General features: G+C 44.3%; 1 protein-coding gene across 2 annotated transcripts in view; it reads left to right on the top strand.

Moving 5' to 3' along the window:
• The window catches only part of BACE2 (beta-secretase 2), an 81,588-nt gene that overhangs the window by 27,317 nt on the left and 42,846 nt on the right, over nt 1-11,425 (top strand). For both annotated transcript variants that reach the window (XM_007452877.1, XM_007452878.1), the window contains exon 2: nt 3,431-3,519. In XM_007452877.1, coding sequence (XP_007452939.1) covers nt 3,431-3,519 — 89 coding nt within the window. The remainder of the gene's footprint in view (nt 1-3,430; nt 3,520-11,425) is intronic.

Below are 11,425 nucleotides of genomic sequence, written 5' to 3'. Positions count from 1 at the left end.
AGGGAAGGAAGTGGGGACTTGCAGCTCTCGGCGGCCTTTCTGCATTTCTTGTTGTACACGCTTCTGAATCATTTTCAGTTGTGCTTCGAAAGTGCAAAGCATATCCCGATTTTGTATGTATTTTCAGTGTCCCTTTATGGGGCTGAACGACATGCTCTGTGGTTAGACTGTTGTGTGTACTTAGAGCTGAACCCAAGGAGACAGGAAATGATGTTGAAAATTCCCGGGATAAGGACGCAGCAGGGCATGTGCAGTGAGTGGAGTAGGGCTGAGGCATCCAGAAGAATTTTGCACCCTGAACCTTTGCCTGTCAGTGGTTTCAGGGTGGATGCTGCAAAATTTATAGGGCAAGCGACTGTATTTTTTTTTCCTTTGCAGTTGAGACTAGGACTTGCAAAGGGAAGATCATGGCCCTGGCGCGAGAAGTCAATGTGAGCAAAGTCCGTTTCCAGGTCATCGCACAGAAAAAAGTTGTGGGCAGCTCAGAAACATTACTTGAAGCCCAACTCAGAGCATTTACTGCTCTCTAGAAATCCATTCCTTCCCTGGCTTTGTGGCTGCCTCATTTATCTGGGCCGTCTCTCGCCTCAAATCTTATCCTCTAGGAACAGCCGAGGTGGTGACCAACTTGGTTGAGCCGTGACTCCAAATTGAATTTTCTTGAAAGCTGGCTTGTGCTGAAACAGCTGGGGAGTATGACTGTGCCGAACGCCTGGCAATTAGGAGTCTTCTGTGTAAAATAATGCCGTCTATGTTTGGGTGTAACTTTCTGTTTTGTGTCGCCTGCCTCTGCGAGGAGGGATAACGTGCAGCGTGGTAGAAGTGAGGATGGGAGTGTATAAGAGGACTTGGTTCTGATGTGCGATGCGGAGGCTGTAGGTGGGATTCCACACCCAGGAGAGCAGAGTGAAATGTCTGCAGAGAATGGGGCCATTATGCCCAGGACAGCGGTCCTGTGTCTGCGTTGCCTGGGGCTGGTTATGCAGGAGCATTGTGTGTGGATGTGGAATGCCAGCCTGGGAATCGGCTGTCAGGTGGCCTGGCCTTTCCACAGGCATCCTGCTGGGCTGTTGGGTGCGTGTTTGCCAGTGAGACCCAGGAAAGGCTTGTAAAAACGGCCTGCTTTCATGACTGCCGTGAGCCTGGAATTCTGGGCTTTTGGGGTTTTTTTCCTTTTTTCTTCATCTCTCTACTACTTTCACCCGAGCAACTTTAAAAGCTCAACTTGCCTTCAGGAACCTTTTAAATCCAGGACATGGAGACGGCACTGAGGACGCAAGGCCATGTGAGTTACATATATTATTAGGTCAGCTTGGACTATGTCTGCTGTAAGGACAGTGAGCTTCATTCCAATGATGGGTTAGGCTCCAGACTTTGCTGATTTCCCATTGTCCATATGTGATATTGTGATTTATATGAAGAAACACACATTTATACAAAGAAATATGTATTTGGTCTTTGTCCGAGTTCCTGGCTCAGGGCTCCTGAAACCCTTGGGACTTCCCGGGTGATAAGAGTGATAAAGGTGTCTTTTGTTTCTCATAACAAGTCCCTTCCAACCACACCTGCATCATGTCAGTCAGCTGGCTATTGGAAAGCCCTGAAGGATGGGGAACCAACCCTGAGAGCAGAGAGTTGGAACTTTCAGCCTCATTTCCAGGGAGGGGAGACGGGTTGGAGGTCGAATCAGTCACCAGTGGCTAATGATTTAATCAGTCATCGCTACAGATGAGGCCTCCATAAAAATCCTAAATGGCAGGATTAAAACAGAAAATGTGACAGAGGAAGTGATAGGATTAAGAAAAATGTGTATAATTGGATGTAAATGAGGTAAACCCATCTCTTAAAAGAATTGAAGTTAAGGAGATATTTTTAAAAACATACAGAGGGCTTCCCTGGTGGCCCAGTGGTTGAGAGTCCACCTGCCGATGCAGGGGACACGGGTTTGTGCCCCGGTCCGGGAAGATCCCACGTGCCGTGGAGCGGCTGGGCCCGTGAGCCATAGCCGCTGAGTCTGCGCGTCCAGAGCCTGTGCTCCGCAACGGGAGAGGCCACAGCAGTGAGAGAGGCCCGCATACCGCGAAAAGAAAAAAAAAAAAAAAAACACATGCAGAGGTTCTGATATGAGTGCCCACTGAAAATCAGAGCATTTAGAAGCAGCAAGAAAGGGAGAACTCTGCCTGGTAGGACTACCTGGCCCAGCCCCGTGGACCCGCAGACAGATCGCCACCCAATTTTCCTTGTTACCAACTGTTCAGTGGTACATGTGAGGATTCCTCGGCATCCCCAATTCCCCTCCTATAAAATCCAAGTTCATGCAGATTTAATTGGTGCCCTTGGAATGTTTATGTGAAATTCAGGTGAAACCCAGTCTAATCCAGGTTGTGGCTTGGGAGCTCGGGCTGTTGAACATCAAATATTTGAATGGAGAACAAGATAATATAATTTTTAAATTGCGTTCTGTCTGAAATCTTTCTGAACATCTCTGTAGTGAGGCCCTGAAACTTTTCTAGTGACTGTATTCGTAAACGGAATTAAGAGAATTCATTTCCCAAAGTTGCGAGGCATAAAGGGGCATTTATCGTCTCTATTCAGTGTGAGAAGCCCCAAAACATGTTGAGAAGAAGCCAGACCTTCCTCTGTCTCGCTCCCCTGACAAAAACCCCACATGATTCCATTTATATAATGTCCAGGAACTGGTGAAATCAATCCCTGATAATAGGATTCAGAAAGTGGTTGCCTCTGAGAAACAGGAGGGATTGACTGGAAAGGGGCAGAAAGGGACCTTCGGGGAATAAGAGGAATTCCTGTATCTTGGTTTGGGAGAACACCATGCCAGAACTCACCAGTGGAAAATCCACGGTCTTCCGTTTTTATTCGTGTGTAAATGCTAACTCATTAAAACTAAAAAAAAAAAAAAAAAAGTGGTACCTCTGACAGGTGTTCCCAGGTGCTATGCAGCAGAGATGAGGGAAGCCCAGTGCCAGGACGAGTCTGGGAAAGCATCCTGGACGTGTGGAGGGAGGAGGGGGTGAATGAGGATTTCCAAGTGAGATTGGAAAGGCAGGAGGAGGGCTACCCCAGCCAAGTGACAAACCCGGCCAAGAGCCCAGGGTGAGAAAGGGCTCTGCCTGGTTACCAGGTGCCAGCAGCTGAAAAAGGAAATCCCACTTATTCCACTGAATTTACCTTCGTTTAAGGTTTAGTGCCTCTCTGAGGCTAAACTGATCCCACCTCGCCCATGCGAGCTTCACGACAGACTGTGTTCAGGGTTCAGTTTTCTAACAGCTTTTTAAAAATATTTGTAATCAATGTAAGTTTTTTCCAAGTAATATTGTTCTTGGTACTTAATTTTTAAAAGAAGTCGTCAAGAGTGTTGCCTTATTCGAGTAACCTGATGGTTTCTCTGTTTTTCCTTTAAAAATAAAAGCTGCAGATACTTGTTGACACTGGAAGCAGCAACTTTGCCGTGGCCGGGGCCCCGCATCCCTACGTCGACTCATACTTTGACACGGAGAGGTGAGTGATGGGTCCGTGCCTGGCACGGCTGGGCTTGGGGGCACCACGTGAACACTTCAGAACACACTGGGAGAAAGTCACCGAAACGCTGTTTCATTTTGAGGGGGATATATTCATGTATGTATTTGTGTATATATGTATATATTTGTGTGTATGTGCATACGGTGGTCTGTATATATGTATGTATTTGTGTATGTGGAGGTATCTGTGTGTACGTGCACATGGTGGTGTGTATATTTGTGTGTGGTGTGCAGGTGTGGCATGCGTATATGCATACGTACATGTATACATCCATTCCAGATGAATCCACAGGAGGATTCTCCTAATAACCTTGGTGTGTTCTCATGAGCGCCGCTTTCTAGAAACTCAGACAGCAGTTTTGTAGTCAGACCTCAGTTGCAGGGAGGTGACCCTTTGATGTTTGTTGGGCCCCTCTAGTCCTAACTTGGAGGTGCGCCTGAGCAGGGCAGGGGGCATTGGAGGTGAGTGTGAGACTGTTCCGGGCAGCAGCCTGGCGTTGCTTGGAAAGCCACCTTTGCATCGCCCTGAAGATTGGTGGCATGGGTCAAGGTGTGGTTCACTGAAACAGTTTCTGTGCCCGGAGGTGTTTCTGATGACTCACTTGGAAAGGATGTATTGTGAGCACAAAGCACTCAGGCCTGAGGCTGCAAGCTAGCAGCTGTGGGCAGGGTTGTGAGGAAAGGCGGAGCCCAGATAGGAGTCTCTGGAATAAGGCCAGTCTGCGTGTCCAGGCCCTGGGACTCGTGCGTGTCACTGTTCATCTCTGAAGGGGCCCATGGAGTCAGAGTCACTATCCCCCGGGTATCTATTGCTGCTGTGCACATTTTACTTTCACATCTATTTTTGTGACCCTAGAATTTAAACGAAACAGATAAGACAAGTAAGCTGACGTGTGGTTTGCTTTTTAGGGCCGTGAGCTGGCATGTATCACGTTTCCCTGCTGCCAGTCTTCTTCCTGTCTTTCCTTTCGCACTTCCCCTCCCCACAGTCTTTGGTTCCGGGGAATAAACCCCAACTTCAGTTGGGGAAAAAAAAAAGGAAGGAAACATACGAGGGAAAGTAACAACTGGGAAGGTTCAGCAAATCCGGGGCAGCATCAATAAGGCAGGAGATGCTATACCGAAGTGCTCATCTCTCTTCTGCCCCTGCATCTTGGTCTCCGTTTTGGTGGCACAAAGAGGTATGGTCTCCTGTGTGTCCAGCTGGAGGGAGTGGTAGTTGGTGCTGCATGGGCCCCTGGGGCTACAGTGACTTAGTTTATGACTCAGCATGTTGATAACCTTTAATCGCTGAAATTCTGGATGAAACTCCTGGCTTGTGATTGCTTTGTGGAGATTAATATGTGCCCTGAAGTTGTTACTGTGACCTCAGATGCCTGTAAATTGGGGCAAGGGGTGTGCAGCCAGGGGAAGGAGGTTGACTTTTGATCGCTGGCTGCCCTTTGCCCTTTCCCACTCAAATTGCGGTTTGTCTAAATCCTCTGCCCCAAAGAGCCCGCTCCCCCTCAACCAATTCATCATGGAACAGAAGTCAGTCCAAACCTCTCATTTTTATTCACGTAGCACAGGAGGTCCAGGAACCAAGAGACTGGCCCAGGTTCAGGCTTCTAGGACAAGAGGTCCCAAACTTGAGCGCTGGCACCCCCTCTATAGAGTGAGTGCTTTGTAATGCCCTGAACTGAAATTCAGCAAAGGTAGTGTAACTTATCTTCACATGTAATTCTAAACGCACTGATGCAATATGCAGGAGTTTGGGGGTGCGGGGTAAAAGGAGGGAATGCACAGGAAGGTGATGAGTACCTCAATGTGTAAACACCCTGGGTAGGATACACGTGAAGTTGGAGGGTGCCTGAGGCTGTGAGCATCGCCACAGACATGCAGCGCCCAGTGCAGACTGACAAATCGGATTAAAATAGACTCAGACACCCAGAGCAGCTTGGTTTGGTGATGTGAATTTCCCAGATTGGTGAAGAATCTTAGTAAAGTTTCCCCCTGAAAATATCACCTTCCTCAATTTACACAGTAGTTGCATTCCTAGAAAACGCAATGTATGTTAAACTATGTAAAAGATGTTTATCCTGGTGGCAAGGCAATCCCAGCTCTATGTTTTTTCCACTACAAGGCTCTTCCTAGTCTACACATTCACGCAGTTTCCCCACGCCTACTGGGGGCTCTGCCTGCCGTAGAGACAGAACAGACATCCCTGGAGCTCAGTTACATCTTTAACAGTTTTCCTCCCCAGAGCAATTTTGTTTTCCATCACGCATCTGTGGACACATGATACAATAAAGCAACAGTACAGCACAGTAAAACCAAGTTCGGGTCATGTGTGTATCCACTTTATAGATTTAAATGTGTAAATCTAACACAATGGGTGGGTATTTCCTTCCCAGTAGGTAAGTGGCACAGCCAGGGGTCAGTAAAGGTCAGAGTGTGCTTTCAACCCGGTTACCCTTTTGCTATGCAGATGCGGTTATGGAAATGTACAAGGGTAAATAATAGTCAACATTACAAATATTGTGTACAGTGTCATTTAATAAGTGTACAGTATTTAATCGACGGTAGACAACTGGCTGTCTTTCTCATTTGCCTTCTGCTTTGTTCATTGTTGTGTTGAACCATGGTTCTCTTTCAGCCTTCAGTGGGACACATCCTTCTAAGCTTCCTGCTAGCCAGTTTGGGGTTCAGGTGGCAGATGGCTTTTGTCTTTCTTACTTAAAGGTGGAGCTCCTCTGGCTCTTTTGCAAACCTGATTTAATGTGAAGACTCCTGGGAACATGCATAGCTCCCATGATGGCTAGGCCTGCCCTCCTGCTAATCCCACAGAAGAATTCAGGGCTCCCTGCCAGCTTTCTGAGCACTCAAGGTTCTCATCTATTTCTCCCTTCTGAGCAAATAGAGATGTAGCAGAACCTGCCAACTTACGGAAGCCCCAGACTCCCCTGCATTGTCAGTTTCATCCCATTGGCACCTCTGGCATTCAGACTTCCACCTGCTTTCCTCATTTGCAAGTATTGTTGAAATTAACTTAATACCTTTAAAACATGACCCATTTTGGACCTCTAGCCCTGGCACTGCCTTTCTTTTAAGGAGATCTCTTCTTCAATAGGGCTATCAGGTTTCTTCTTAACTGCATCAAATGTAAAACATCGCATTTCTGAATTTTAGGCAAGTTCTCTCCCTAAACAGCATCCCTACTAACACGGGTGTTTTGTAGGCTAAATACTTGCCTTAAATTGATAGTAACCTTTCTTTCTCTCCTTTCCTCTGTTTTTTTCTCCGCCCTTCTCATAGGTTTATGTCAACACAGATTTCTTATTATAAAGACACGAACTATAATTTACATAGTAAATTATGCACGATTAATTTGTCTGATGCTTTCAGATAACTTTAGAGTTGGCCTAAGGTACACCTTCCACCATTGTATTTGACGGAAGCCGAGGGAATGTTCTACGTCCTTTCTCAATTTTTGACAAAGATTTCTTTTCTGAGATGTAGCTCCCTGCCTTGTGATGTTTCTGTATTTGCTTTGTCTCTCTGATCTCTCTTAGTTATAATAAGGTTTCTGGTTGGGTTTGTCAGCCTCTGATTCAAGTACCCCAGTCTCTGGATATTCAGGTTTAGTGCTTCCTGAAACATGTCCCAGTAATTGGAGATTTGACTTGGGGTACTTTGACAAGATCTCTTTGATTTATGGAATCAGATGTCAGGTTACCATTAGTCATTTGTGTAGCTTTGTCCCATCAGAAGCCCTCTTTTCATGTTGGTGAATGTTCCAATGAATTACTATATAGCAAAAAGACTGTCATGTATCTTTTTTAGATTTACTTCTTTTTTAGCCAGTAAAATAGCCTCCAGTCAATTGGCTTCATGAGAGAGTCAAAAGACTCATCCCCGCTGACCTTATACTAATCTTTTCAGGAAATTAAGTATATTTTCATTAAAAAGCTTCCTCTTCCTATACTCCATCTGGGGTGAAGCCCACAGAGTAACTGTGGCAAGAGAGCAATTTCTTTTCCTCAACTGATGCTTGTAAGTAGAATTGGGATACTAGAAAATTACCAGCTAATTTCCTTAAGGAGGCTGAACTGGAGCCTTGAGACCCAATGCCTCATCTTTCCATGTGCTGATAACAGACACTTTTGCCTGATTATTTAGATAATTTCTTGAGTCTCTGCCCATTGCTTGCCTGTCCAGGAGAGGTCTTGCCATATTGGAGCCCTGAAGCATTTGCCATTGCTGAGGATGTTGATGACGCTCCAGGATGGATGGAAGTCCCTGGGCTGTCAGTGGCCCCGTTTACTCTGATCTGGTCACTTCCTGACCTTAGAAGAGCAAAAAGGGTATCTGGTCACCTGGTCCAGGCCAGCTATCCCCAAAGGTAGACCCAAAACTCTGAAATGCGCAGAAGAGCCCCGGGGAAGTCTCTGGGCAGAGTTTTTCAGGAGACTCAGCACTCCCTGGGTGGGGTGGCTTGGCGGGAACCAGAGCCGACCCTAGGATTCAACTCTTTTGAATTCTGCCCTTTCACCTTTTCACTGTATGTTCTCTGGGTTTCTTTAAAATAATAAAATGTTCTGTGGTTCCTTTCTCCTCAGTTCGATTGATTTCACTTTTCAGTCCTGCATTCCCTGAACACTCTTATCAGAGGCAGAATGTCTCCTGAATTTGGTTCAAAGTGACTTTATTGCTGTGAGTGGACTTTTTCCTGGCTACTCACATCCTTCATGGATGGCTGTTTCTGTGCACCCAGAATTGATGCTGCAAAGAAGCAGTCAATCTGGGGTTCGCTCTCTACATAGTTAATTAATATGCAGAACAGTTGAGAGCCAAAGCATTTTAGTGCCCAAGAGATGGGATGTTAGAACATAAAGATGGAGGAATGCACTTTTTAAAAAAGTCTACTCCTGGAAACTATACATTAATAACCCTCAGAATTGCTTATTGTTCATCTCTGGGGTTTCTACTCTTTGAGGTTTAGTTCGAGGAGCCCAGTGAATACGAGCTAAGAATGACTTTTTTCTCACATTATCTGGAACTGTGCTTTCTACAAGGGTACCTACTAGTCACATGTGGCTATTAAAATTTTTTTTTAACATCTTTATTAGAGTATAATTGCTTTACATTGTTGTGTTAGTTTCTGCTGTATTACAGAGTGAATCAGCTATACATATACATTTATCCCCATATCTCCTCCTCCTTGCATCTCCCTCCCACCCTCCCTATCCCAACCCCCTAGGTGGTCACAAAGCACCGAGCTAATCTCCCTGTGCTATGCGGCTGCTTCCCACTAGCTATCTATTTTATATTTGGTATTGTATATATGTCCATGCCACTCTCTCACTTCGTCCCAGCTTACCCTCCCCCCTCCCTGTGTCCTCAAGTCCACTCTCTACGTCTCCATCTTTATTCCTGCCCTGCCCCTAGTTTCTTCATAACCATTTTTCTCTTTTTTTAGATTCCATATATGTGTGTTAGCATACAGTATTTGTTTTTCTCTTTCTGTCTTACTTCACTCTGTATGACAGACTCTAGGTCCATCCACCTCACTACAAATATCTCAATTTCATTTCTTTTTATGGCTGAGTAATATTCCCTTGTATATATGTGCCACATCTTCTTTATCCAGTCATCTGTCGATGGACACTTAGGTTGCTTCCATGTCCTGGCTATTGTAAATAGTGCTGCAGTGAACATTGTAGTACATGACTCCTTTTGAATTATGGTTTTCTCAGGGTATATGTCCAGTAGTGGGATTGCTGGGTCATATGGTAGTTCTATCTTTAGTTTTTTAAGGAACCTCCATACTGTTCTCCATAGTGGCTGTATCAATTTACATTTCCACCAACAGTGCAAGAGGGTTCCCTTCTCTCCACACCCCCTCCAGCATTTATTGTTTGTAGATTTTTGATGATGGCCATTTGATGGGTGTGAGGTGATTACCTCATTGTAGTTTTGATTTGCATTTCTCTACTGATTAGTGATGTTGAGCATCCTTTCATGTGTTTGTTGGCAATCTGTATATCTTCTTTGGAGAAATGTCTATTTAGGTCTTCTGCCCATTTTTGGATTGGGTTGTTTGTTTTTCTGATATTGTGCTGCATGAGCTGCTTGTATATTTTGGAGATTAATCCTTTGTCAGCTTCTTTGTTTGCAAATATTTTCTGCCATTCTGAGGGTTGTCTTTTCGTCTTGTTTATGTTTTCCTTTGCTGTGCAAAAGCATTTAAGTTTCATTAGGTCCCATTTGTTTATTTTTGTTTTTATTTCCATTTCTCTAGGAGGTGGGTTGAAAAGGATGTTGCTGTGATTTATGTCATAGAGTGTTCTGCCTATATTTTTCTCTAAGAGTTTTATAGTGTCTAGCCTTACATTTAGGTCTTTAATCCATTTTGAGTTTATATTTGTGTATGGTGTTAGGCAGTGTTCTAATTTCATTCTTTTACATGTAGCTGTCCAGTTTTCCCAACATCACTTATTGAAGAGGCTGTCTTTTCTCTGTGGTATGTTCTTGCCTCCTTTGTCAAAAATAGGTGACCATATGTGCATGAGTTTATCTCTGCGCTTTCTATCCTGTTCCATTGACCTATATTTCAGTTTTTGTGCCAGTACCATACTGTCTTGATTACTGTAGCTTTGTAGTATGGTCTGAAGTCTGGGAGCCTGATTCCTCCAGCTCTGGTTTTCTTTCCCAAGATTGCTTTGGCTATTCGGGGTCTTTTGTGTTTCCATACAAAGTGTGAAATTTTTTGTTCTAGTTCTATGAAAAATGCCATTGGTAGTTTGATAGGGATTGCGTTGAATCTGTAGATTGCTTTGGGCAGTACAGTCATTTTCACAATGTTGATTCTTCCAATCCAAGAACATGGTATATCTCTCCATCTGTTTGTATCATCTTTAATTTCTTTCATCAGTGTCTTATAATTTTCTGCATACAGGTCTTTTGTCTCCTTAGGTAGGTTTATTCCTAGATATTTTATTCTTTTTGTTGCAGTGGTAAATGGGAGTGTTTCCTTAATTTCTCTTTAGTATTTTTCATCATTAGTGTATAGGAATGCAAGAGATTTCTGTGCATTAATTTTGTATCCTGCTACTTTACCAAATTCATTGATTAGCTCTAGTAGTTTTCTGCTAGCATCTTTAGGATTCTTTATGTATAGTATCATGTCATCTGCAAACAGTGACAATTTTACTTCTGTAAATTTATTTATTTTTATTTATTTTTGGCTGCGTTGGGTCTTCGTTGCTGCGTGTGGGCTTTCTCTAGTTGCAGCGAGCAGGGGCTACTCTTCGTTGCGGTGCATGGGCTTCTCGTTGCGGTGGCTTCTCTTTGTTGTGGAGCACGGGCTCTAGGCACACGGGCTTCAGTAGTTGCAGCACGTGGGCTTCAGTTGTTGTGGCTCGCAGGCTCTAGAGCTCAGGCTCAGTAGTTGTGGCACACGGACTTAGTTGCTCCACGGCATGTGCGATCTTCCCAGACCAGGGCTTGAACCCATGTCCCCTGCACTGGCAGGCAGATTCTTAACCACTGCGCAACCAGGGAAGACGCTGTTTTACTTATTTTCCAATTTCGATTCCTTTTATTTCTTTTTCTTCTCTGATTGCTGTGACTAAAACTTCCAAAGCTATGTGGAATAATAGTGACGAGAGTGGGCAACCTTGTCTTGTTCCTGATCTTAGAGGAAATGGTTTCAGTTTTTCACCATTGAGAATGGTGTTAGCTGTGGTTTTGTCATATGTGACCTTTATTATGTTTAGGTAAGTCCCTTCTGTGCCTACTGTCTGAAGAGTTTTTATCATAAATGGGTGTTGAATTTTGTTGAAAGTGTTTTTTTTTTTGATTGAGATGATCATATGGTTTTTCTCCTTCAATTTGTTAATATGGTT

This window comes from Lipotes vexillifer, unplaced genomic scaffold (assembly GCF_000442215.2).
Source record: "Lipotes vexillifer unplaced genomic scaffold, Lipotes_vexillifer_v1.1 scaffold478, whole genome shotgun sequence".
Lineage (NCBI taxonomy): Eukaryota > Metazoa > Chordata > Mammalia > Artiodactyla > Lipotidae > Lipotes > Lipotes vexillifer.
This window is presented reverse-complemented; position numbering and strand designations above follow the sequence as displayed.